We start from the raw sequence: 26,664 nt of genomic DNA, 5'->3' as shown, positions 1-26,664 counted from the left end.
TAACCATACCATTTGAGCCGCTTGAACGGGTGAACCAGAGGATTGGATAGGGGTCAAGGATAATTCTAATATCCCCTAGGACGTGCATGCTGTCAGAGTGTTGGTCATAGCTTATCGCTGCCTGATCGACTAATCGTCGTCCATCGTCATTCCTCCCCCGCGCACTTCGAGCTTCCGTCTTCGCACAGTCACTTGGCAAGTCCTTCACAGACCACCACCGGCCAACCACACTCACCATGCCGCAACCATTGAACTCCAAGGATGCATCCTTGTTCCGCCAAGTCGTTCGTCATTATGAGAACAAGCAACACAAGAAGGGTGCGTTTGCGATCTCGATTGGACACGCTGGAGGTCTCCGCAAGTGGGCAGGAAAGCTAACTGTGCTCTCTTCCGAACAGGCATCAAGACCGCCGAACAGATCCTGAAGAAGAACCCCAACCATGGTGATACCTTGGCGATGAAGGCTCTGATTATGAGCAACATGGGCCAGCAGGAGGAGGCTTTTGTGCTGGCCAAGGAAGCCCTGAAGAATGACATGAAGTCGCACATCTGCTGGCATGTGTACGGATTGCTGTATCGGGCGGACAAGAACTACGAAGAGGCAATCAAGGCATACCGGTTTGCATTGAGGATTGAGCCGGATTCACAGCCAATCCAGCGGGATCTTGCGCTGCTGCAAATGCAAATGCGCGATTACCAAGGCTACATTCAGAGCAGGAAAGCCATGCTGCAGGCTCGCCCGGGTTTCCGACAGAACTGGACGGCTCTCGCGATCGCACACCACCTCTCCGGAGATCTGGAAGAGGCCGAAAAGGTTTTGAATACTTACGAAGAGACGCTAAAGATCCCTCCGCCGACTTCGGATATGGAGCATTCGGAGGCCGTTCTGTACAAGAACGTGATCATGGCCGAGGCTGGTAAGGTGGAACAGGCGTTGGAACATCTGGAGAAGGTGGGACACAGGATTTCGGACGTGCTTGCTGTGATGGAGATGAAGGCGGACTACCTCCTGCGACTGGACAGAAAGGCTGAAGCGGAGGCAGCGTACATTGCGCTCCTGGACCGGAACCCGGAGAACTCGCTCTACTACGATGCCTTGGTCCGGGCGAAGGGTATCCCTAGTGATGACCACAAGGCCAAGAAGGCCGTGTATGACTCGTGGGTCGAGAAGTTCCCCCGTGGTGATGCTGCTCGCAGAATTCCCTTGGAGTTCCTGGAGGGCGATGATTTCAAGCAGGCCGCCGACGCCTACTTGCAGCGCATGCTCAAGAAGGGCGTTCCCTCTCTATTTGCCAACATAAAGTCACTGTACAGCAACCCCGCCAAGCGTGATACAGTGCAGGAACTTGTTGAAGGCTACGTCGCGACGACGCCCCAGTCGAACGGCTCCGCGGAAGGTCAGTCCGGCGCCGACAACACTGAGTTCCTTTCTTCCTCCTACTACTTCCTCGTTCAGCACTACAACTACCACCTCAGCCGCGACCTGTCCAAGGCTATGGAGAATGTCGACAAGGCCCTTGAACTATCGCCCAAGGCTGTGGAGTACCAACTGACCAAGGCCCGGATATATAAGCATTATGGAAACCTCGAGAAGGCGGCTGAGGAGATGGAGAAGGCCAGGCTGTTGGACGAAAAGGACCGTCACATCAACTCCAAGGCTGCTAAGTATCAACTCCGCAACAACGAGAACGACAAGGCTCTTGACAACATGAGCAAGTTCACTCGTAACGAAACCGTTGGTGGGGCTATGGGTGATCTCCATGAGATGCAATGTGTCTGGTACCTGACCGAGGATGGTGAGGCGTACCTGCGTCAGAAGAAGCTCGGCCTCGCGCTGAAGCGATTCCATGCTGTCTACAACATCTTCGACACCTGGCAAGAAGATCAGTTCGATTTCCACAGCTTCTCCCTTCGCAAGGGCATGATCCGTGCCTATGTGGACATGGTTCGCTGGGAAGACCGCTTGCGCGAGCACCCCTTCTACACCCGGATGGCCGTCTCTGCCATCAAGACTTACCTCCTCCTTCACGATCAGCCCGACCTGGCTCACGGACCTCTGCCCAGCGCCGTTGCTGACAACGACGAGGAACGTAAGAAGGCGGTTAAGAAGGCCAAGAAGGAGCAGCAGCGCCTGGAGAAGATTGAAGCGGAGAAGCGTGAGGCCAGAAAGGCGGCAAGCACAAAGAGCGTTGACGGAGAAGTGAAGACGGAAGACTCTGACCCGCTAGGCAACCAGCTTGCCCAGACGCAAGACCCGCTCAAGGATGCGACCAAGTTCCTGACTCACTTGCTGGAGCTTAGCCCCAAGAGCATTGAGGCCCAGTGTCTCGGATTCGAAGTTTACCTCAGGAGAGGTACGTTCACCCTTTGCTATCAATCATTAGCACATACTAACCGCAACCCCAGGCAAGCACGCACTTGCTCTCAAGTGCCTCACCGCGGCCCACGCCATCGACGCATCCAACCCCACCCTTCATGTCCAGATTCTCCGATTCCGCAAGGCCCTGGATAGCCTTTCCGAGCCACTTGCGCCCCAAGTAGCCGAGGTCGTCAACGCCGAGTTCGAGGCCTTGCTCCCCAAGGGCCAGAACCTCGAGGAATGGAACAACACCTTCCTCTCTACCCACAAGGAGAGCGTCCCCCACCAACAAGCCGGCCTGACCAGCCGCCAGCTCCTGAAGCCCGACTCCAAGCCCCAATGTGAACAGGACCTCATCTCCACCCTCGACTCCAAGGACATCACCATCGACACTGCCCTGGCAGGCCTGGAGCTCCTGAGCGAGTGGGGAAGCAACCACGCCGCAAAGTCTGCTTATGTTGAGAAGGCAAGCAGCAAGTGGCCCGAGGCGACGGTCTTCCGCCTCGACTAAAGTGATAGGACAGTTTTTTTTTCTTGGACTACTCATATTCAAAACTTACCTTATACTTTGAACCTCTGTAACATGATTGGCGGAAAGGAACTTTTTCTCCTTGTCTCATTAGCTTCTTCCTCCTCCTTCTCCTGATCATTATTCTTATCCTTACCATTTTTCTATCCTTAGAATTTGATCAGCTACGAACTTGTAGCTGTAGCTGGAATTACCTGGGTGTACATATCTAACTGTACTGACAAGCCCTGGTATGTGGTGTGTGACACGAAAACTATACAGCAAGAATGCCCTTCGAGATTCATCGAGGCGTATTGTAATAGACTTTTGCATTGAATAGAGAATAGCCCAGTCAGAACACAAGCGGTCTGGGGCTACTAGTTTGGTTGGGAGTCTTTCACGCGCGTTTGACACATCAAGGCATTGAAGGAATAAGTACTTTAATGCCCCGAGGGACTTGAATGTGCGACCTGGTAGAAATTGTAACGTTTCATCTCCCAGTACTAAGTAGATATACATTCCCACGAGGTGTTTTTATACTAGATACGAGACTTTTGACCAGTCAAGATCATCTTAAATTCGACTAATGTACAGTTTGAGAAGGAGATGTCAATAGTTGATACATATACCCATCCATCCAGACAAAACACGTTTCCCATGCAATTGATCGTATCGACCCCCAAATACCAAGGACCAGAAAGAAAATAAGTAAGCATATGTCTATATACCTCTAGCCCCAAACACAGAAGAGATCTAATAAACCCTTTCTATTTATGGTGTGACAACAATACCCTTCCCGCAGATCGTTCTCGGGAGAATGACTTACTCCTCATCAAGGTTGCCCAGAATGGGCTTCCTTCTCAACGTCTCCTCATCCTCTCCGTATCCATACTTCACCCACATGCGCTTCCAGAACGACACAGGGACAGGGCGTTCCTGACCCAGGATGTATTCCTGGCCGTCGCGGATGCGCTGAGCGCGGGCCTCTTCCTCGGGCGAGACGCTGAAGCGATGCATGCGGGAGGCGAGGCGTGGGTCGATGACGATGTCGTCGAGCCACTCGCGTTCCTTGTCGGGGTTGGCTTCGTCCTTGTGGTGGACGGACTTGTGCCATTCCTTTTCTTCCTCCTCAAGGACGGTCTGTTGTTCATAGGTGGTGTTGCCAAGGGTATCGTCGGAGACGGGGGAGGCATCCGAGGAGCCGGCGCCGGAGTGGTAAGGGCGGCTGTATGAGGCCAGGACGATGGCGGCCACGTCGCGGCCTACGCTTTCAGCCATGTGGCGCTGGTTAAGGTAGCGGTAGAGTCTGATGGGGGTGTTGAGGAAACCCAGGATGTGAGGAAAGGCGATGGGGACGGAGCCTGAAAGAGTCTGGGGGATAGTACGGGGGAGGGGTTGCGATGAGTAGTCGGATGTGGAGATGTAGGCTGGTGTCGGTCCGACGGGTTTAGCAGGCTTCTCTTCCTTCTTTTCCTGCTCGGGGGCGTTGGCATCGCCCTCCTTGGTTTCGGAGGAGGTCTCTGCGGCGGGTGTGCTCGATTCTGCAGGAGCGGGTTCCTCCGTGGGCGGAGGCGGAGGGGGAGGATCGAGAGGTCCCAGCCAGCCTTCGTGCAGACCGCGAATGTACTCCTTCCATGTGTGACGACCGATGACCAGATCACCCTTCGGCCCGGGCTCCTCGATAACGCCCATCTGCGTCCTCGCGGCGAAAACGACGTCCTCGACCGTGGGGTCCTCCACCACTGTGCTCGGTTCGCCTGCCTTGCGTCTCCACTTGCGAATGCGCTCCGCGTAACCAGCACGGATATCGCCTTCCCTCCTGCCTTCGATGATTTGGTAGTCCAGTGCCGCTGCCACGAGGATCGGCTTGACGTATTCTTTGAAGTGGTCGCGAGCTACACGAATCCCGTCACCCGGTGGCGCGGACAGGAAAACGTTGATTTTGCGTCGGGTTTGCTCGATGGGAAGATGCTCTTTGGAGATGTGAGCGACGAGGTCACCCCATTTTTGTTGCGCGCGGCGCTTCTCTCTCCGGTCGTAAATGACAGCTGCGGCGAACGAGCCGGTGATGGTGAAGAAGATCATCCAATTCCGGGAGGGGAGTTTCATGCGAAGATTCGGCATTCCTTGGAGACTATTAGGTATGAAGATATTGGTTGAGGGCATTGGGGATCTATACCAAGCATTCTGAAGGCTGGGTTGGAGGGCTTGGGAGCGCTGGTGGACGCTGCGGACTGAGCCGGGCCTGAGGCGGCGGCGGAATTGGAGGATTCCGCCATGATGTAGGGCGATGGAGGAAAAGGGTATAAAAGAAAGAATTTGGGGTATATAATTAAGATACAGAATAATAGAACTTTTGGTACGTAACAGGGAGCAGGAAGCACTCCCTCATGGCATGTCGTGAAGGGAAATGCATGATTGCCGAAAAAGTTCGGGATGCTCTGCGCAGCTCCGGTCGGGACGAGGGTTTATCCGGAGGCGAGGATGCCGAGTTGAAGGCGGAATATGGAGGAGCAGCACAAGATGTACCCCAGCTAAACTCAGTGTTGCATACCACGGAGATTTAGTCTAAAAAGACCAGGTCTCAGATGATCCCTTGGAGTTTCAGATTGTAAAACTCGAACCCGTCCAGCTGAATAGACATCTAGAAGGAGACATGATTGGTTTATGCTGCTGGCGTTAACATTCATCACTGCTGGAGCACTAGCATTCCCTTAACGGTATTAGTCTGTCGTCGTGAGGGATACACCCGCTAGATCTCTAATTCTTTAGATTCCTTTGAAGGCAGTGAAGACATATTGAAGATGAAGATGGTAGCAGCGAATACATTCAATCATTGTGAGACAGCATTCGTGGCACCAACCGAGTGCCGTATGAGTCTGGAACATTAAGCATTAAGCATCGGTCCCTTTTTCAGTTCCCTCTCTTCCCCCCGTGCTGATCGGATCATCAATCCTTGAGTACTAGTAGTGGTTGCAGTAGCATCGTGTCTTTTCTTTAGCATTCCTATTATCCCTGTCTCTGACTTCAATTCGGGATCGTGAACCTGAAACACAAAGCTGGTTGCCCGACAGATACTTTGTTAGAGAGGGTAGCAGTACTTAGTATTAGTAGTACGGGACTTGCCGCCACTGGGCCAGAAGAGCCAGCCAGCCTCTGGTTGTTGTGCCTGGACCTCTCCACTGCATTTTCCCCCTCTGCTAAGCCAATCTCAGGGACACAGCGAGAAAGCGCTCCTGAAAGTTGCTTGTCGACAGCCCCCCTTCGCCTCCTGAGGCCACCGCTCCTTCGGGCTCTTGTTTCCCCCTCCCCCTTAGATTATTCTTTCCCATCTCCATCCCTCCCCCCCAATTCTTCATCCACTCGCTCTCAACTCCCCCCGCTTTCCCTAGCCCTCGTTTGGTAGTCGGGGAGGAAAGTTTTCAATCATGGATCCCAACAACAACAACCGACTCCACCTGAATTTCGGGTACAACGATCGTGGTTTCAATGCGGCGGCGGCCAACAACCGCGCCTATCCCACTACCCCCTCCGCCTTCCCCCAGCCGATCTACCAAAACCAGGGTCCCCAGGATTATATGGACGCCCAGAACGGTGCCTATGCTCAAGGTGGTTATTTCATGGCCAATCCTTACCAAGCTCAGGCTGCCTACGGCCAGCCGCATTATGGCCAGAACCTGCAGTCCCCTCAGCCCGCCTACCAGTCCCGCATGGGTTACAGCGCGAATGATGGCACCAACGGCTTGATCCAGCAGTTCTCGAACCAGGACCTGAATTCTCCTCGCTCGGGTTTCTTTGCTCGTTCTGCCTCACCGGCCCAGCGACCCCGAACCGCGGGCTCCCCCGCCCCCGGGCAGCAACAGCCGGGCCACCTGGCGCCTCCTATGCCTCGTAGCCCTCGCACCCCCGCGGAGAACGAAGAGTTGCAGCGGTATCCCGAACGGTACTCGGAGAATGTTCACAAACGTGGTAAGGCAGCCAAGGAGCTGGTCAGCGTCTTCTTCAATGAGAACATCGAGCGCGCACGCGATCGCAACATGCGGTGAGTATTCCACAAATGCCGCAGCCCCCTCCCCAGCTTGCAAACTGGTATCGCTGACTTGGTGCGTTTCCTAGGTCTGCTGAGCTTGACAAGATGATCCGTGAACCGAGTATCCCCAAGGAGAACAAGTGCAAGGATGCAGAGGTGCTTGCTAAGAAAGAATCGAATTTCCTCCGATTCCTGCGTACCAAGGAAACCCCGCAGAACTTCCAGACCATCAAGATTATCGGAAAGGGTGCGTTTGGAGAGGTGAAGCTGGTACAACGGAAAACCGATGGCAAGATTTATGCGCTGAAGTCGTTGATCAAAACGGAGATGTTCAAGAAGGACCAGCTGGCTCACGTTCGCGCGGAGCGTGATATCCTTGCTGATTCCAAGGACAACCCGTGGTTGGTGAAGCTGCATGCTTCTTTCCAGGACACCGCATACTTGTATCTGCTGATGGAGTTCTTGCCTGGTGGTGACTTGATGACCATGTTGATCAAGTACGAAATCTTCTCCGAGGATATTACCCGATTCTATATGGCTGAAATTGTCATGGCGATCGAGGCTGTTCACAAGCTCGGCTTCCTTCATCGGTAAGTACTAGGCGCTTGATGCGGCCAGAAGATGCAAAGTGGAAGTTTCACGGGAAGCAGGTGCTAATTGTTTTCGTCTATAGTGACATCAAGCCTGATAACATTCTTCTGGATCGTGGTGGTCACGTCAAGCTGACGGACTTTGGTCTGTCCACTGGAGGAAAGAAGACCCACGACAACTCCTACTACCAGAACCTGCTGAAGAACTCGACGTCAAAGGACAAGAACCGCAACTCCGGTTACTTCAACGATGCGATCAATTTGACCGTTTCCAACCGTGGCCAGATCAACACGTGGAGAAAGTCTCGTCGCGCAATGGCATACTCCACGGTCGGTACTCCGGACTATATCGCCCCCGAGATCTTCAACGGTCAAGGATACACCTACCTGTGCGATTGGTGGTCTGTAGGTGCTATCATGTTCGAGTGCCTTGTGGGTTGGCCCCCGTTCTGCGCGGAAGACACCACCGACACCTACCGCAAGATTGTGAACTGGAGAGAATGCTTGTACTTCCCCGAGGAACTCACTCTTTCGCGCGACTCCGAGGGCCTCATCAGAAGGTAAGCTTTATGCGCATCATTCGCTGATGCATCATGCTAATTCTGGATTAGCTTCCTCTGCGACGCAGAGCACCGTATCGGAAGCGATGGCGGCCAATTCGGCGGCGCAACGCAGATCAAGAACCACCCCTTCTTCCGCGGAGTCGTTTGGGAGCAACTGCGCAGCATCCGTGCCCCGTTCGAACCGCGACTGAGCTCGAACATTGACGTGTCGTACTTCCCGATCGACGAGATTCCTCAGGAGGACACCAGTGCCATCCACCGCGCTCAGGCTCGGGCCATGCCGGACGAGCAGGAGGCGGAGATGAGCCTTCCATTCATCGGATACACGTACAAAGCGTTCAACGCCTTCCAAGGAAATTGAAGATACAGTCGACATCCGAGTGTCCTTGTGAACCCACGATAGACGTCATTGAAGAGTCCGACAGCGGGCGGGCTTGCATTGATGGCTTTTCAGTGGCGCATTTAGGTTCTGGTCTCGGGCATCCCCTTGTGCATCAGTTTCATCCAGCATCTAGCGCATTTGACATTTCGCCTCAGTTGGTCACGACCTAGCATTGTTCATTTCCTATTACCTTATTGATTTTGCATCCGTGTCGCGAGACGACGATTGCTAGCTACCGACTGTATCTAACCGGGGATACATATGAGTGGATATCATATCATGTATTAGAAAAAGCCCGCGAATGCAGGACTGTGTTCCGTAGCTATTAGCATTTAGCCAATGCATAAAATTGCGGTAGAAGTTGCGTCTGATATAGAACTTAAAACCTTCATCGTGGATAGATTGTATCATTAGAAGAACAAGTAAAAGAGGGCATGGTATTGATGCGAAGCCACTCTAATGCATAACACAGCAATAGAATAGAAAGAACGATAGCCACAACATTTTGCCAGCAGTGCAAGCCCATGAAACGCCATACCCGACCTTCAAAAGAAAACCAACAACAGCAACAACAACAACAATAAAGAAACATTCACTACCCCCCTAGGACTTATTCCTTAAGAGGCGCCAAACCCGGCACACCCGAGAACCTCTCCTCTCTCTCCGTCTTAAACATAATCTGAACCCAAAACTCCTTACTATCCTCATCAAACCACGTCCAATACCGTCCCTCCCGACGATCAATCTCCCTAGCCTGCAACTTAAACCCACAAGTCTGATACGGCTCGGCCGCCACCACCAAATACTGAAAATTCTTATCCGGGGGCTCCTCGACCTTCTGCTCAAACGCCGACATAAACCGCACCTTGGGCGTCACTCCCGGCGTAATCTCCTGATACTGCAACTGGAACAACATGCCCAACTGTCTCGTCAAGGGGTCCCGAATCTTCGTGATCTTATACCCGGGCCGTCCAATCTTAATCGTCTGCTTCTTGACCTGCACGCCCATCGCCCCGGGAATCGACGACGGATCTTGGTTCTTGCCCTCGCGCTGTTCGCGCGCCGCGCGCCGCGCAAGGTTCGTTTGATGTTTCCGCCCCTGCGTGTGTGCCAGGTAGGACCCGTCGTTTTGGTGTACCGTCAGACATAGTCTGCATTCGAAGCTGCCCACGTGGTTCTTGAAGAAGTAGGGGTCTTTGTCCAGGTCGATGGTTTCGAGCGCGAGTTTGCGCAGGCGCTCGCGTCGGTCGGCGTTCGTGGCGGAGTGCGAGGCGACGCCGCCGCCGCCGAATTTGGAGCCCGCGCGGTTCTGTTGAGAGGGATTTTTGTTAGTGAGGGAACTCTGGATGTAGAGGGTGGGGGTGAGATGCTTACTTGGTAATCCATCCTGGCGGGTTGTGGTTGTGGAGATGGATAGCAGTGGGATATCGAGGTGATGATATCGTAGTAGTAAGTGTCGAGGAAGTTCTGCTTCGCCGATTTGGAGATTAGCTTCTGCCTCAGGCAGGTGGAGTTATGTAAGCGGGGGTGTGGGCTGCCATTGGTGGAGCGGGGAGAGTGGAAATCCGTCACATGCTGGAACGCTCGTTGTATCTATTTGTTCGGAACTGTATGTTTAGGAGGTACAATTCTCGGCGATATTAGAATGGAGGCTGCGTACGTAGGCCAAAGACGGTCGTATGCTGGGGATTTGTGTACCGTGCGCTACGTGGGTACTGTTGAAGGCACCTCTGGGGATTGGTTAGGAGTCGAATGGGATGACCCGACTCGGGGAAAGCATTCGGGAGAGCATCGCGGGGTGAGATATTTCACTTGTAAGTGTCATCTTTCGGGACTTAGGTCTTGCGTATAGGACTAGGATCCGAATTCTGGTTAGGATACATGCTCACATGTTGCAGGCAAAAGCAAACACTCTACAGCGGGGTCGTTCGTGCGTCCGTCTCGTCCGGCGGATAAACCTCGAGGGTTCATTGAGGCGCTGCGCGAGAAGTACGCGTCTGAGTTCCTCGAGCAAGAGATTGCCAGGCAAGGACAGCGGAATGACGCTACGGGTGATGCTCTGCACAAACCCATTGAGATCAGCGGCAAGGTTGTTGAGGAAGTTGGCTTCGACAAGATCCGGAAACAGCTTGCTAGGCTCCAGGAGCTGAAGATCGTGCTTCTTGATGGACTGCAAGTTGCGGGTGTGCTGGGGCATGATGCATCGGCTGAAGAGATTGAGTCTGCATATGCAGAGATTGAGCAGACCTGTCCGCAGATTACCGAGCTGGATCTGAGCCGGAACTTGTTGACGACTTGGAGTGGTGTAGCTCGGATTTGTGAGCGGTTGAAGTTCCTTAAGGGACTGAAGCTGATGTACGTTCTCTTTGACTGCGATGTTTGATTTGGATTGGGCTAACATGATAACAGAGGGAACCGGCTCGGTCCTCTCGAGGAGGGTTTGAAGTTCGAGGGCATCACGACACTGCACATTGACGAGACCCTTCTAACATGGGAGGAGATATCAGCATTGACCTATCAATTTCCCGTTCTCAACACACTTTCCGCTTCAGCAAACCAACTCTCAATCCTCACAACCCCCCTTTCCAACACCATCACCCGCCTTACCCTAGAAAATAACGACATCACTTGCTTATCCTCCATCAAATCACTCGCCTCGCTCTCAAGACTAGAGCACCTCTCCCTCCGCGGAAACAACATCTCCACTATCCACGACGCCAACAACACCTCAGACACAGCTCTCCAATTCCCGCAAAGCCTCCACTCCCTCGACCTATCCCGCAACAAGATCACCACATGGGACTTCATTAACCACCTCCCGTCCCTATTCCCAGGCCTAGACACCCTCCGCATATCCGGCAACCCACTATACGACCAGCCCGTCGGCCCATCGCACATCACAGGCGTGCCTGAGAAGCCCATGACAGTCGACGAAGCGTACATGCTAACCCTATCCCGCATCGGCTCTCTACAGATGCTCAACTACGGCAAAATCACCCCCAAGGACCGCAATAACGGAGAACTATACTATCTCTCCCTCATCGGAAAAGAGCTATCCGCTTCCCCAGAGACAGCAGAAGCAAGCATCCTTGCTAAGCATCCCAGATACAAAGAGCTGTGCGAGCTGTATGGCCAACCTGATATCAGAAGGGCCGAGTCAGGGGCTGGTAGTGCTGCTGTGAACCCGCGGTCTGTTGCTGCAAGGCTGGTAAAGTTGGTGTTTCGTCTATCTCAGACCGAGGGTGCTGGGTCAGAGGGAGTTACTACTAAAGTTAAAGAAGTCCCTCGGTCGTTCGATACATATCAACTCAAGGCTATTGTTTCTCGGCTTTTTGGGCTACGGCCTTATAGCTTTAGATTGGTTTGGGAGACTGATGAGTTGGACCCGGTGAGCAAGGAGAAGATGGAGGATGATGAGGGCTGGGATAGTGAAGATGATGGGGAGGGAGGTGTTGATGGTGCTAAAGAGAAAGAGGTGAAGGCGGCTGAAGAGCCGGGGTTCGTGAAACGCGAGGTAGAGCTCGTGGATACTACGAAGGATATTGGGTTCTGGTTTCAGTCGGATATGGCTGAGGCGAGGATTCGGGTGGAAGTTGTGGCTTGATGATATTGTATGGATAGAGATGTTATAAAATATATTTAATGCCCTTTAGAGACTCTTAGGCTCTGCTAGGCTACCACTATAGTTAACAACTTGTGCTAAGTTACTAGATGGCCCGACTATATCGAACACGGAAGCACCGAGTTACGCGTTGGGTTCTATGACCAAGGGTTCACTAAATATATATAGTATCACATATATAATACACTATATATATGTGTGTGTATCTCCTACTAACTAAGCACTGCAGCATTATGAGAGGCACCATAACACGGATACTAGTACTACTACTAGCAGTAGCAGTAGTATTTGAAGTCATCAATTATGTATAGTCATAGAACAACCTGAACGTGCTATACTAGTTCACTATTGCACCATGTCCTTTTCACCTGCCTACTATACACAGTGCTAAATCAGACCTTAGAATAAGTCACAACCAGAGTCTCTATATGGAGAAACCTATGAGAGCACAAGTCTAGTGCCGCAACTAATGACGCCGATTGTCTAGGATGTGAAGTATATAGTCATTCACCCTATCTCAGTACCCGTTAGTAGTGACCTGTTCAATGGAGGACAATGCCACGAGTCGTTACATTGCACATCGTATAATAACGCGAATATGTCTTTCCCCGTCTAAGAGGACCCAAATCCGAGGTATTAAGAAGACAGGGGTTTTTGTAGTAACCGAGCTCCATGAAAGACATAGGACACAGATGATGAAGACCATCTAATGACTGTGGTTTGGGCAACCCATTGTCTCCTTCATCAAATTCGTGGGTATGTGCTTCTCGTGTAGATATTAGCCATCATGGACCAAACACACCTTCAAGAATATACATCACCATCATCGAAGGTATGATATACTCATGATCTACGCGTACTACTAGTGCTATTGGTAGTAAGCATAATGATGCTGCGAAATTGCAAAGTTCGTGTCAAAGCCATCACCAAGCTGGATCAAAGAATGCCTAAGCCTGGAGCACCCAACTCATGCTGCTACCAGGTACCAAAGAGGTAGAAACTTCCAAACCTACTCGATAGACCGAGATACTTAGGAGGCATACTATTATGTCTCAGGCCATCAGTACGCACAACAGTTAATGACCTACTCTAGGACCTAAGAATCGAATTGCAATATAGTCGTCGATTGTAGCAAAACAGAAGAAGAGAAAAGAAAAAAGAGAAGAGAGAAAAGAGAAACGAAAGAAGAAAAGAGAAAAGAATAGCTACGATGACTAGGAAGGAGACTGGACACCACTTTGCCCAGAGCAGGCGGAAAACTTCTCCTTTAATAGACATAACTTAACCTGAAAGCTACGCTACTCCTCTGTCATCCAAGTCACTTATATTGACGCCTAGTGCAACCCCTCAGCTGAGACAGAATAGCTACTATGGAGAATAGTACATCACCTCATACCATCCCCACTTCGACAAAATCTCCGTAGGAGACAGACGGAGCCAGAGACAGACCCACCAACATAGTATTTGCACGATGCAACATAGTAGTTCTAGTCTAGTCCTCGGTACTCCGTACGGAGTGCGCTGTTTCTCCATATTCGAACTTAATCTATCAGTGGAGCCTAGCCTAGAACAGACACATCTCCCCCTCTCGACTTCCTCTCTCTCACACATGCAAGCCTGTCCAGCACAAAATCACCACTACTCCTATACTACCTGCTCATACCTACTAAGAATAGTATCGCTGCTACCTACTATAACTACTACTAGTACTAGCACTACCACCCTAATCAACCCCGGCGATTACCCAACCACTCTCAACGCAGCGATAAGAGCAAACGAAACGACGATCACACTTTCAAATCAATATAGTCTAGAGCATGAATGAAAGAACATATTAACGCTGCTGGCCTGGTCTGGGCCCCCCACCCAAAAAACCCACACACCCTTCCGTGCACGTCAGTCAACAGTTATATCCACGGCCTCACTGAAAATCGGAAACCCACTTATTATAACGGCCTTACTCGGGTAAATGTCCGGCGAAAGAGAGTTGAGTGGAGTGGAGGATTAATGTGTGTGGACCTGGAACCATGGGATTCCGATCCCTGTCGGCCGCTAGTACGTAGTGTTTTCTAACCGCCCACTCAAAAGACTCTCTCTCTCTCTGCCTTACTGGAGGGGCCCGGCGGCGCTGTAAACAACACCCCCCCCTCTCTCTTAACGCTTCAATGTGTGCAAGAGAGTGGATGTACTCCGTAGTGGGTACCTATTCGGTACCAGAGAATCTCAGACTCAGAGACATTCTCCTTTCCCCCATTTAATAGGCTAGATAGAAGAACCTATCTGGCTTAGATGCACTATACTAAGTATCTAGGTGGTAGGTAGCTGGTATTCACAAAAGTACGTAGAGAAAAGGTGGGTAATTGAGGGCGCTCCGGACCGCCCTTACCCGGAGGAGAAAATGTCGGGGAGTGGATGATTGAGATCGCTTGTGGGATGTGGTCCGTGGTTCCGTGGTCCACTGAGTGACCTAACTACTACTACTACTGTATCCGCTTACCTCTTCGGATTCTAAGAAGTGTTTGCTAACTAGCTAACTAGCTAGCCAGCTAGTAGGGAGGAGTGACTTGGTGTGATTGTTTGGGGTGTGATGAACCGTTGTGGACGCGTCAGTGAGGGTTGGGGATGATGTGTTTCTTATCTATGTGACGAGAACTTGTTTTGTGATGAGAATACTATAGTACTGGAGGCAAATGGCTGCTTAGAGGAGGGGAAAGAAAGAATCCGTAGACAAAGAAAGAAAGGTCACTACTAGTTACTACTCTGATTGTGGCTTGAAAGGACGAGGAAGTGGGCAAGTCACACCGAGAGAGACGAGGCATTTCGAAAAGATGAACTAGACTAAGTGTAGCTAGCTAGTTGGCTAAATTCCCTTCGCTTGACCTTACCCATGACTTCCCGAAACCCCAGCCCCTCCTTATTTTAAAATATACCAATCGAGGAATGTGTGAGAAGCCAGGAAAAAAAAAGCACCCTATTATGAAAGCTCCATGCTGAGTTTTAAGTCGATTCATGATTAGAATGTCCTCCCAATGCTAGTGCGTAAGATCAAATATCTGATGTAATGCAAATGCAAGGTATCCATCCGTAAGGCTTGGCGGAAAATGCAAATTATATCCTGAACAAGGGTCCCCTCTTCCGAATTTTCTCGCCCTTCCACTCGAAGATCCAAATGCAAATGGGGTATAGTACCACCGGTAGCGCCGCGAAAACAATATAGGGAACTTTGGCGCCGCCTGGCTGTTTGATCCACTGCGGAAGATAGAACGGCACATGGAACGTCTGAATGGCGAAGAAGAACTGGAGCACCAAGGTTACCTCGGCTGCATCCTCCGGGTAGCAGTCTGTCATGTAGGTCAGGAGCACAGTGACAAGGACTTCCTGACCAAACGTGAAGAGACCGATTCCGGTTAGGGCTGCGGCCCAGTTGTTGCCGTACTCGAGTTCGAGTCCGTACAGGAGAAGACCAGCCTAACAGGGTATATTGTAAGGAAAAACTGACTCGTAGTTGGGTGAAATGGGGTGTGAACATACCGAAATAGTGACCATGCCAGACCATACAAGATGGAGTAAACGCTCCGGCTTCCACTCCTTGCCATGCCGTATGGAGTACTTCGCCAGCATATCACACAGGGGGCCGCCAAAGATCTCTCCCAAAGCGGCTCCAATAACACCGGAAAAGTAGCAGAAGCCAACCTGGGCGAGGTTGAAACCCCAGCGACTGTCACTGCCGAAGTTGAGAGCAAATCCCGCCGTGTTACCGACTTCGGTCATGCATGCAACTCCAAACCAGAAGGAAGGAAGAAAGACGGCGGGATAGGCGAACATCTTGTAAGGCTTAATGAACGTTCTACCCCAGCTCTCGCCTTTCGGAGGCGGCGGTGGACGAAACTTGAGTCGAGAAAGAAATGTGGTAGGCTTCGGCTCTGAGCTTCTGGACACACCCTGACCATTCTCATCTCGCACATAGATCGTTTCCGGGACTGCAAGAAGCCATTAATATAAGAGCTTCCTTAGGATCTTTGTTGGAGAACGTGACTCACCAAAAAGGAACTGGAAGACAAACTGCGCAGCATATAGAATGGCTGCGATGTACATGGACCACCGCCACCCGAGATTTGGATTGTATGCAATTGACGCACCAGCAACTCCGCCTACATATGGACCGATAACGAGCAAGATGCTGTTGACTCCCATGCGGGAGCCCTTTTCGTGAAGGAAGAACATATCCGAAATGGCAGCCGGGCCGATGGACAGTCCGACACTCCCACCAAATGTCATGACCATCCGACAGGCTAGAGCTTGCGCATACGTCTGAGAGCGAGCCACTCCAATGGAGCTGACCAGGGCAAGTAAATTGCCCATTAGGAGGACAGGCCGCCGGCCGATCCGGTGGCTCAAAGGAATCCAGAAGAAGGAGGTAAGAGCGTTCAGAATGGGAGGTGCAGAACCAATGTACGTGGCAGTCGACTTGGTTACTCCGAATTCCTTAGCCAGCTCCAGCGCATCAGGAGCCTAGATAGAGTATTAGAAACAAACATACACAGAATATCCAGGGTGGTTAGTGGGAATCTACAATCAAAGTGTTTGACATCTTGGTCATGAAAGACTCAAACGCGAGAACCACAAGAGCAGCATGTTTCACAAATGTGCTCCAGTTCTGCAAGCAGTTTCCTCTCTACCGTCAGAAACTCATTCAAACTGATCCGCGACTGAAGGTAAACGCACCAACGGGTCCTCTGGGTCGTCGCTAGGTTGAGGCACGAGAGGAATACCCTGCGCTGTGGTTTTGATCCGTGTATCGGCCTCCCTGTCGCCTGACGATACAGACTTGGTCTGGAGGACCTCCACAGCCTGGGATTCCTTTACGTCCACCATCTTTGCACCGAGAAATGCAAACTTACCAGACGAAGCTGGAGAAGAAAAATGTGAAGGGGCATTCTTCAGTATAAATTACACTAGCCACTGCAGAATTGTTATTGTGGAGCAAAAGGAATTGCTGAAGACTTTTGGGAGGCGAATTCAGCTTCATACTTGGCGTAGGAGATCTCCATTTTTTTGGCCAAAGATGAACGTGCAGAAGTCGAGCGGCATGCATGCAACCCGCTCGCCGTTGTGCGTGTGCTTAATCTCTTGTCGGCGCTATCAGGACCGGTCGTGCACGCTAGAGCCGTGGCTGCATATCGCTTGAACTCGGCGCCATACACCGTCGACAGGCCGTCTCCAGACCGTCCCCAGACCGTCCCAGACCCCTGTCAAGTTAGCGGAGGGGTGTCCACTTCGAAAAACTTATAACAATCCCTCCATTGCCACGGCGGCTACATGCAGCCCGCAACTCCTCTTTCTCTCCTCCAGTCGGCCCTCCCGGATGATCTCCCGTTGGATCTCCCACAGACACAATGACAGGAACAACCAAGAAGTCAGATCGTCGAGTTCCACCCGAGCAACGGAAACGCACGGAGCACAGCTGTGACAGGTGCAAAACAAGAAAGCAGAAGTGCAACCGAATCCCTGACCAAGCCCGCTGTGAACATTGCGAGCGCTTCAACTACAAATGTGCCGTTACGAGGCCGCGGAAACAAAGGCTGTATGGCAGCGCAGAACATGTGCGTGCTCGTATGGTATTGCTGGAGGCTTTGGTAAAAGGTCTCATCCCTGATGCTGACCTATCCTCCTTCGAGAGCATGCGGGAAGTCGGAGAATCTCTGGGGATTCCCATGCCGGAGATCGAGGAGGGCGAGTACCATGCTCCGCAGCCCGAGCCCAGCCAGAACAATGAAGTGGTACGCGTGGAGAAGAAACACCAACACCTAGTACAAGACCAGCAGGGTCAGGGGCAATACATTGGTCCTGCAAGCTCCTACTTCTTCCAGCTGAAGCTCCGGACTCTCCTGGGACGTCATCAGGAGCGAATCTGCCAAATGCTACTGTTCGGTCGCAACCCTACCGAGGAGAGTCTGAGGCCGTCTACTATCGAGGTCCTCACAGAATCCGAAATTCGTGCCGTTGCAAGGCCCCCTCAATCGTATGCCAATGGCAGCTCTATGTCGTATATCCCTGCCTTGCTCGATTCCTCCGTGATCGACGGACTTGTCCGAGCCTACTTCGAGCACGTCAATGTCGACTTTCCCGTCCTTCACGAGGCGTCATTCCTGGAGAATTATGATAGATGGCGTTTTGCCCCACAAGCCGTTGATCGAGCATGGGTGTGCACCCTTCTTTGCGTTCTGATCTTGGGTCGACGGATAAACCCACTGGGGACCGCTGAGACCCAGCAGCAAAAGTGGTGGACCCACGTCGAATCCCTCCTGCCCAGCATCATCTTCACCTCCAGTATCCAATCAATCCAGGCGCTGATGCTGGCTGCCCTGCACCTCCATAATACAAACCATCGGGATGTATGCTGGACCCTGACAGGGGCGGCAGCGCGGATTGCGGTTGCCATCGGCCTTCATCGGGACGATATTGTCTGTGAGGGTCCGCGACTGGCTCGAGAGCTCAGACGTCTCTTGTGGTGGACACTCTACAGCTTTGAGCAGATCCAGGTCTCCTCCCACGACCGGCCCAGTGCCCTGGATGGCACGATGTGTTCCACCAGCTCGCCCCACGAGAGGCTCCTGGGGATCGGATCCTCCCTCTATCCTCCGAATTACACCCTCTGGTCGACCCGGCTTACATCCATTCTTGGCTTCGCGTGCCGTGCGTTGCCAACCGCTGCGAGTGACCCTGAGCTTACGGGACTCTCAGGCCTCCTTTCTCCCGCAGCGGGGTTGCTTCGCGATCTGACTAGATGGCATGCCACGCTACCGCAGCATCTGTCACTTAATGTATTTGACACACTCCCGGATTCGTTTAAGAGACCTGTACTTCTACTGCACATCCAGTACCATTACACCGTCTCCCTCCTCACTCGCCATTCCCTGATGCAACATCTTGGATCGCTATCACAACAGTCGACCAGCGATGGGAACGAGGAGGAGATCGAGCTGACAGCCAAAGTCTGTTGCGAATCTGGTCGTAAGAGCTGCGAGCTGCTAGTGCAGCTCCACAAGTGTGGAAAGTTCAACGCTGTGACCTGGTGGGACGTGTATTTTGTGTATTCATCCACCTTGGTATTAGCGCTGGGTCTCATGTGGGATCGAGCGCAACAGCGCAGTGACCGGACTACCATTGATTCATCTCTCGCTCTTCTGCATTCCTGCGCGACCATCGTCGTCAACCATTCCTCCAATCCCATGGTTCCTGGTACCATGCGGCGCTGGATTGGAATGATTTGCGACCTTGATGTGCTGGTCCACGAGAAGCTAGCTCCTTCACACCAGCTAGTGCAGAGTGTTCAACGCGATGTCAACGCCGGTTCAAACGCGGCGGAGGCCATTGTCGAGATTGTCCCGTCAATGCCGACCCAGACGTATGCACCGATTCATGATATGGGAGTAGTTATGCAACCCAGCGCAGACCTTAGTGTCTCTCACCTTGACTCGGCGTTGATTGTTCCTAATGACGGCTCCAGCAACCCTACAATGGGGATGCCGTTCATGAACGACGAGGGTGGCTTTTACTCGTGGGATTCGATTGGGTGCATGCTACTGGGGACGGAGACCATGAATGCGCCAATGAACTGCAACATGGCGTTTTTCACTGACACCGGGCACTGACCAGCGACAGCCCGGGCGCTAGACGGCAGGGGCACGGACGTCTTGCTTTGTCGCGGAAGTATAACTTCTGCCTTAATTTCTGGCAGGTAAGTGAATATTCTCATGATTTCTGTATATGCGTACAGAAAAGCAGCACTAAGTCTCCCGGAATAATAGCTAGCAATTGCACATTCCGAGCTAGGCATAGCCTTAAGACGCTGGTTTATAGTGGGAGTCTGAGAACGGCAGTTTCGCCGAATCGCAATTTGGATACCTTTTTTTTGTGTTTTGCTGGACAGGCGTGTAAGGATTTAAAGTAAACTAAATCAAATTAAAAAAAAATATTGGGAATCAGGCAGCACCAAAAACGGGGTATTCCAAACTCATGTTTTTCATAATCTTGAATGCTCAGGGTTACATTCGGCATTCTGTGTCAAGGCGGCGAATTGGCTTCGAGCAATTTCCATGTCCATGCTCAAGTCATGCTCCCAAATCCAAAGAAAGCGCTGGTTGAGATTCGCGACAATTTTGGACATATCGGTGGCTAATTCCGGGTGCGTGAACGTATAGAGCTTCCCACAGTCTTGACTTGTGGTAACAATGGCCTGCGCTCGTGGCCGGCGAATACCGTCGTAAACTTGAAATGCCGTGGGGATTTCACTAGAATCCTTCGCAAGACCCAGTATGTGAGACATAAGGAGCGCATCTTCGAGACATTGGCCGGCGCCAGAAGCTTGATGAGGTGTAGTGGCATGGGCCGAATCGCCTAGGAGACAGATCCTTTCGTTATAATAGGTCGGTGTGCTCGGATGGTGCCACAGAGACCATTGTACTGGCTTGGCCCACTAATCAAGTCCGTTAGTCGCTCTAAACTAGCAAGATTGGGTTTACACAGTACACATACGTCCAACAGTCTAACGATGCGCTGATCAGCCACACCTGCAAAGTCGGCCACTATATCCTCCTTAGTGACCTCGTTGGTCCATTGAGGGTGCGTCCATGGCTTATCCGTCAATTTGGTCGCGACCACATTAAGCTCCGTGCCGCGGGAGATGGGGTAGGTCATGATGTTCACCCCGTGGCCGATGAATGCCTTAGCATCCCCCGCATGCACACCGAGGATTTCCTGAGCGTCTTTCATTGGCACGATCGATCTGTAGGCGTATTTCCCGCTAAATTTGGCTTTCACTTGATCCGGATAGAGGGCCTCAAGAACGGCTTGCCTCGTCGCGCTCTTCACACCGTCACATCCGATGACCGCATCCGCCTCGATGGCTTCGCCATCTTCGAAGGTGACAATAACCTTGCTGTTCTCGGTAGTCTGCTTGATTTCTTTGGCCCTCTTGTTGAACTTCACGCGCTCTTTGGGGATCAAACTCGTCATAATGTCTAAGAGGTCCCGCCGATGGGCACTGGTTCGGGTATAGCAATCGGCCCCAAACGGTGCAGCCTGCCAGCCTCGCGTTTCACCAAAACCATCCTCCGCGTAAAGAACCTCCATCGCTATGTGCTCCTTGTTGGGAGTTAGGTTTCCCGAGGAAATTTGATTGTACATTTGTCGGAACCGCTGGTCTATCAGCTCCATCGCACGTAGTGCATTGGGGCCTAGGCCGACTCCCGCACCAACTGCACTAAACTGCGCGGCCGATTCATACAAAGTGAAAGAAACATTCTGATTAGAGAGTCCGATGGCTAGAGCGAGTCCTCCTATACCCGCTCCGATGATAGCAATGTGCAAGGTATCCGATCCTGATTCCCCGGACATTGTTTCCGTTAGGTGCGTCATATAGTGTCGACCAATAACCGTAGTGTGAAGTCGAACTTTTGCTGTGTTAATTAAACGTAGAAGCAGAAGTGGTGATAAGTGCGCGATCTGTGAACCATGTAGCAGTAGTATGCCTGAGCCGATCCTTGCCGCAAGGGCAGGGGGGCTCCGGCTATTTTTCATCGGCGCAAAAGCTGCTCTTCGAATGCATGTAAGCCGCAGTAAACACACGCACACACTGAAATCATCGGCTGTCTGCAAGCCGCAGCAGCCTGATCAGGCACCCAGGCATCAGTTGCGGCTGTCTGTATGCCGCAGTTCACATGTCTTGGCGTGATAGACTCAGCCCTACTCCAGGTAGATGCCGGTTCATTCGTGCTGGGATGCATGAGCACAGAACCCTTGCAACCATGATGTAGTATGCAGTAGTAGTTGGTGGTTAAAGGAGCAAGGCCCCCGGGCCTTCGAGCTCTGAGGGAAGTTGAGTTGAAAGCATCCAGACAGAATCAGACATATCAAAATGGCTGCTTCTGGAATCAGCATCTCCATTGACAGCGGTAGCACCTTCACTGATATCTATGCATCAGTTCCTGGTAAATCAGAAGATATCACTTTGAAGTTGCCTTCCGTCGACCCGCAAAAGTACCATGACGCACCAACAGAGGGTATTCGTCGTGTACTCGAGATTGCTAGCGGGAGCCAGATACCACGCGGACGGCCACTTGACTTGAGTGAAGTGAAGAGTATCTGCATGGGGACGACAGTGGCGGCAAATGCTCTGTCAGAAGGAAAGGGCGAACGGTCTGCTTTGGTGATCACAAAGGGGTTTCGTGATATTCTCTTGCTTGGTGACCAAGCACCGCTGGACCTCTTCGGCTTCACCGTTCCGAAGCCAATGGCGTTGTACGAGAAGGTTCTTGAGGTGGACGAGAGAGTCATTTTGGAACCCCCTCCAGACTATCCAGGAGGCAAAATGGCCAAAGTTGAACCGGGTACAAAACTTGACACAGGCATCTCGCAGCAAGTTATACGGATCGTGCGAGTACCGTATTGGGGTATCGTTGAACAGGAATTTGTGGAAATGCATGATCGTGGCATCCGAAGTGTAAGCATCTGCCTCATGCACAGTTCTGTCTATCCAAACCATGAGTTTAGACTGGCAGATCTGGCACGGAAGGCAGGTCTCAATGTGACCGTCAGTTCCCTTCTAAATCCAAAGGTATGTCAACTTTCCTATTGCGTCCAAAGTTGAGCCATACTGCTGTTATGGTAAGGCTGACAGGTGGAAGATTGGATTGGTATCACGCGCCGAATCGGCTACCTTGCACGCATACATAACACCGGTCATACGAAAACATGTCGAGCATTTTAGAAACATGTTTGTTGGTCAGCAAAGGGATTCCACTCTTCCTCCGTGCGAGTTCATGCAGAATGATGGAACAATGGCTCATATTCACGATATTGTGGGGAGCAAGGGTATTCTGTCCGGTTCGGTGGGTGGCCTGCTAGGATATGCTTCGACTTGTTATGATCGGTCATCCGGCAAGCCGCTCATTGGCTTTGATATGGGCGGTACATCAACAAGTAAGCGGATTGACTGAACAACCCTGATGAAACCTCTTTGCTGACCATGCACTAGAAATATCGCGATTTGCGGGCGAATACGAACGTGTAAAGACAACTCTGGCCGGTAGTACCGTCGAGTTGCCTCAGCTAAACATCAACACTATTGCGACTGGCGGAAACTCTCAACTATACTGGTCGAATGGGTCGGCGGAAGTAGGGCCCGACAGTGTCGGTGCACAACCTGGCCCAGCTTGTTATCGGAAAGGGGGACCCTTGACAGTCACAGATGCGAACCTGCTCTTGGGCCGCTTGGTACCAGAATGTTTCCCCAAGGTCTGTGGACCAAATGGGGACAATAGGCTTGATATTTCAGTGACCAGAAGGATGTTCAACGGCCTGTGTTCGGATATTAACAAGAGTGCTAATTCAGACGCAACTAAGCTGACCCCAGAGCAGGTGGCACTCAAGTTCTTGCAGATTGCAGAAGAGAATATGTGTCGCGCTATTCGCAGGCAGACAGAAACACGAGGTCACGAGGCTAGTAGCCACGACCTCGTTGCATTTGGTGGTGCTGCAGGCCAGCATGCTTGCTCCATTGCATCTTCTTTGGGCATCAACCGGGTCATCCTGCATCACCGCAGCTCTATGCTATCCGCGTACGGCATGGCCTTCGGGAGTCTGGTCTCGGAACTGGAAGAGCCGCTTGAATGCGTCTTTCGCAGAGATACCATTTCTCGAATCCGGGAAATCGAGGCCTCATTACGAGTTAAGGCGGAATCCGAGCTTCGCGAACGGGGTATTGGGGATGCAGACGGCATCAAGTTCAAGGTCGAGATCCTTATGCACTATGAAGGTTCCGATACTATCATTGCGGTCTCGAAACCGGAAAATGAGTTGGAACTCACAACGAAGTTTGCAGACGTACACAAAAAGAAGTATGGCTTCATAGCAGCACGGCCAGTAGTTGCCTGCACCGTTCGATTGCGTGCAGTCGGGGTCAAGAAACCCCCCAGTGATCTATCTCCAGCCCAGCAACTTGCACGTCTGGGGGAGTTCCAAGCTCCATCATGCGAGGCTAAGGTGATGAGTAAAGATGTCTATTTCGGGGAGCGCGGTTGGCAGCGCACTCCAGTATATCGCCTTGAAAGCTTAAGAACAGCCGACCGAATCGAAGGACCAGCCTTGATCGTCGACAACACCCAAACCATTCTCGTGACCCCGAAAGCGCAAGCAACAATTCTGAGGAGCCATGTGGTGATCGACATAGATTCGCCAACGGCACGTCTAGCCGCTCAAAAGATCGCGATTGACCCTCTTCAATTTGCAATATTCGATTATCGATTTTCATCCATGATGAAGAAGATGAGACGAATGCTGCGGAGGACAGACATGAGCGATGAAATGAAGAAACACTTGAAGTTATCGTGCGGCATCTTCTCTGCAAATAGCAGATTGATTGCCTGCGGTAGGAAGGCCTTGTTGAAGACGACCTATAGGTACAATCGCTGACCTCATCATACTACTTAGCCCCCTTCGGTCCATCGCACATCAGCACCTTGAAATGTGCCGTGCAGTCCAACCGCGGAAATTGGAAGCACAAGCTACAAGACGGAGATATTCTTGTGTTCAGACAACCCAGTAAGTCGGATTCAAAGGGTTTCTCACAACTTGTGCCGCATGTCTAAACCAAGATCCAGAATTGTGCGGGAGCACTCATCCTCTCGATATCACTGTGGTCACCCCTGTTTTCCATGGCGGCGTCATCGCATTCTACTGCGCGGCCAGTGGTATATTTACCAATTCATCAGAGCTAATATCGAAGGAGCCCTGGCAAGAGCACGGAGAGATTATACCAGCTGAATTAGTGCAGGACGGCGCCATCAACGAAGAGACTATCGAGAAGTTTGTCCTGTCAGAGCGCAATCAACATTCTGACTGCAGTGATTCGAGCTATAAGGCCGACAATCTTGCCAACCTCCGTGTTTTGGTTGATGCGAATCAGCAAGGTCGGGAGGCTTTAACGAAGCTCTTGGAGGGTCAGGAACTGAATGTAGTGTCGGTGAGTGGCAGAGATACCCTATCAGCAGTTAGCTGAATCTGACTAAACAATGGGTAGGCGTATGTCAAGGCTCTGGAAAGAAGGCCCGAGACCGCGGTCCGTCAGCTGTTGAGAATTGTTCACGACAAGCGTGGCGGTAGGCCATTAGTCGCGACCGATTTAATGAGTGATGGTAGTCCCATGTGTCTCAAGATCACGGTTGATTATGACAAGGGAGAAGCCGACTTTGATTTTACTGGCACTGGTATGCTCCAACTTTCCCACTTATGTGCTATGAGACGTTCGGCTGATTTATGTCTGTGAAGCCAGGACTAATTTCCCTGCACATGTGGCCCAAGCTGCCATAATGTACCTGTTGCATCATTGGATCCAGGGAGATCTCCGGTTCAGCCAGGGTTTACTCAACCCAATTAACATCATTCTTCCATCGCAAGCTGGAACAACGCCAATGCCTCAGTCTGGTGACGCCATGAGCCAAAGACGGGTCGCCTCGCATCACGTTCTCGAGTTGATGTCGCAGTGCTTTGATCTCTATTCCAGTGGACGTCTTCATAACCTGATGTTCAGCGTTAGGGGCCGCATTGCTCCCGATGGGACGTACATACCAGGCTTCATGCATCAAGAAACAATAGTTGGGGGGTCCTGCGCTGGTCCTGACTGGCACGGAAAAAGCGCTATGGAAGTAGGGACAACGAAGACTCGAATCATTGATGCCGAGCTATTGGAAAGACAGTACCCTTGCCTAGTCTGGGAGTTCAGTGTCCGGCATGGCAGTGGTGGACGGGGTCAGTTTTATGGTGGCGATGGGTGCAACAGAGTGATCGAGTTCTTAAGGCCCGTCAGCCTAACGGTCATGTCAGAGTGTCAACCCCCAAGCTCGGATGGTTTCCATGGGGGCTGTCACGGCGAGGCCGGCGTCAATCTGTTGATCACGAAGGCCACTTCCGACCTGGAACCAAGCCGGGTTGTCGACCTTGGTCCGAGAAGCACAACCAACGTACGCAAAGGTGACACTCTGATCATTCAGACATCTGGGGGTAGTGGGTGGGGGGAACCAACTGCCAGCGATGCGAGTGTGTACAGAAGGCGGAGTCAATACGTTCTCTCTCCCAGGCCCTCTACCGCCTTGGTGACCGCAAACTCTCGCCAGCGAAACTTCGAGTACACTTATTGCGATTGCAGGTCGACTTTGGCGCGCAGATATACACAGTGAACATGGCAGACACGCAGGCAGGCTCCGTGCGGATAAATCACATACTATTATACATTTACTAATACTATCAGAATGAATGTTGCTATTGTGAGGTTTACTAGGTCCTACGCCGAGCACCAACCTGGAATGGGCTCGTCTCTTACATTTTAAGGTGGTATTGGGCTTTGCAAGATCACGGCTTTTCTCTGGAAGGATTTTCTTATAGTACATTGTAGTATATGACTTAGTTGGGTCTCGTCTACTCATTCGGGATTTCGTAGACATCGAGTTCTGCCGGCAGAACGATGGACTCCGCACATCAACGCGTGGGATGTCTGCGTGGGGGTAATGTTGGTAGGGTATCTGAGTAGTGAGTACAGAGTAGATAAGGGAT

General features: G+C 51.7%; 9 protein-coding genes across 9 annotated transcripts; 5 read left to right on the top strand and 4 right to left on the bottom strand.

The window, feature by feature from the left end:
• Positions 1-236: 236 nt before the first annotated feature.
• AKAW2_20797A (peptide alpha-N-acetyltransferase complex A subunit NAT1) lies at positions 237-2,870 on the top strand (the record flags this gene model as incomplete). The annotated part of the gene is made up of 3 exons (XM_041685550.1): positions 237-318; positions 399-2,354; positions 2,407-2,870. The coding sequence occupies 3 exons, from the start codon at positions 237-239 to the stop codon at positions 2,868-2,870; spliced, it is 2,502 nt and encodes an 833-aa protein (XP_041539623.1).
• Positions 2,871-3,689: 819 nt separating this feature from the next.
• TIM54 (Tim22-complex subunit TIM54) lies at positions 3,690-5,146 on the bottom strand (the record flags this gene model as incomplete). The annotated part of the gene is made up of 2 exons (XM_041685549.1): positions 3,690-4,993; positions 5,047-5,146. 2 exons carry the CDS (start codon positions 5,144-5,146, stop codon positions 3,690-3,692), a joined length of 1,404 nt encoding a protein of 467 aa, XP_041539622.1.
• A 1,149-nt stretch (positions 5,147-6,295) lies between these two features.
• CBK1 (serine/threonine protein kinase CBK1) lies at positions 6,296-8,411 on the top strand (the record flags this gene model as incomplete). The annotated part of the gene is made up of 4 exons (XM_041685548.1): positions 6,296-6,909; positions 6,984-7,487; positions 7,571-8,047; positions 8,099-8,411. 4 exons carry the CDS (start codon positions 6,296-6,298, stop codon positions 8,409-8,411), a joined length of 1,908 nt encoding a protein of 635 aa, XP_041539621.1.
• A 631-nt stretch (positions 8,412-9,042) lies between these two features.
• On the bottom strand, positions 9,043-9,818 carry AKAW2_20794S (spliceosome assembly protein PRP11; the record flags this gene model as incomplete). Its single annotated transcript, XM_041685547.1, has 2 exons — positions 9,043-9,741; positions 9,807-9,818. 2 exons carry the CDS (start codon positions 9,816-9,818, stop codon positions 9,043-9,045), a joined length of 711 nt encoding a protein of 236 aa, XP_041539620.1.
• A 259-nt stretch (positions 9,819-10,077) lies between these two features.
• AKAW2_20793A (putative tubulin-specific chaperone) lies at positions 10,078-12,036 on the top strand (the record flags this gene model as incomplete). Its single annotated transcript, XM_041685544.1, has 3 exons — positions 10,078-10,246; positions 10,331-10,787; positions 10,842-12,036. 3 exons carry the CDS (start codon positions 10,078-10,080, stop codon positions 12,034-12,036), a joined length of 1,821 nt encoding a protein of 606 aa, XP_041539619.1.
• A 3,126-nt stretch (positions 12,037-15,162) lies between these two features.
• AKAW2_20792S (uncharacterized protein) lies at positions 15,163-16,929 on the bottom strand (the record flags this gene model as incomplete). The annotated part of the gene is made up of 5 exons (XM_041685543.1): positions 15,163-15,522; positions 15,586-16,034; positions 16,095-16,566; positions 16,628-16,711; positions 16,780-16,929. 5 exons carry the CDS (start codon positions 16,927-16,929, stop codon positions 15,163-15,165), a joined length of 1,515 nt encoding a protein of 504 aa, XP_041539618.1.
• A 521-nt stretch (positions 16,930-17,450) lies between these two features.
• Positions 17,451-19,709, top strand: AKAW2_20791A (uncharacterized protein; the record flags this gene model as incomplete). The annotated part of the gene is made up of 1 exon (XM_041685542.1): positions 17,451-19,709. The coding sequence occupies one exon, from the start codon at positions 17,451-17,453 to the stop codon at positions 19,707-19,709; it is 2,259 nt and encodes a 752-aa protein (XP_041539617.1).
• Positions 19,710-20,080: 371 nt separating this feature from the next.
• AKAW2_20790S (uncharacterized protein) lies at positions 20,081-21,636 on the bottom strand (the record flags this gene model as incomplete). The annotated part of the gene is made up of 2 exons (XM_041685541.1): positions 20,081-20,533; positions 20,593-21,636. 2 exons carry the CDS (start codon positions 21,634-21,636, stop codon positions 20,081-20,083), a joined length of 1,497 nt encoding a protein of 498 aa, XP_041539616.1.
• Positions 21,637-21,973: 337 nt separating this feature from the next.
• On the top strand, positions 21,974-26,291 carry AKAW2_20789A (uncharacterized protein; the record flags this gene model as incomplete). Its single annotated transcript, XM_041685540.1, has 7 exons — positions 21,974-22,672; positions 22,743-23,037; positions 23,093-24,484; positions 24,547-24,657; positions 24,717-25,078; positions 25,136-25,322; positions 25,384-26,291. 7 exons carry the CDS (start codon positions 21,974-21,976, stop codon positions 26,289-26,291), a joined length of 3,954 nt encoding a protein of 1,317 aa, XP_041539615.1.
• Between the last annotated feature and the right edge of the window lie 373 nt (positions 26,292-26,664).

The sequence above is a fragment of the Aspergillus luchuensis genome, chromosome 2 (genome assembly GCF_016861625.1).
Source record: "Aspergillus luchuensis IFO 4308 DNA, chromosome 2, nearly complete sequence".
In the NCBI taxonomy this organism is placed as follows: Eukaryota; Fungi; Ascomycota; class Eurotiomycetes; order Eurotiales; family Aspergillaceae; genus Aspergillus; species Aspergillus luchuensis.
The sequence above is the reverse complement of the archived record's forward strand: the minus strand, read 5'-3'. Positions and strand labels throughout refer to the sequence as shown.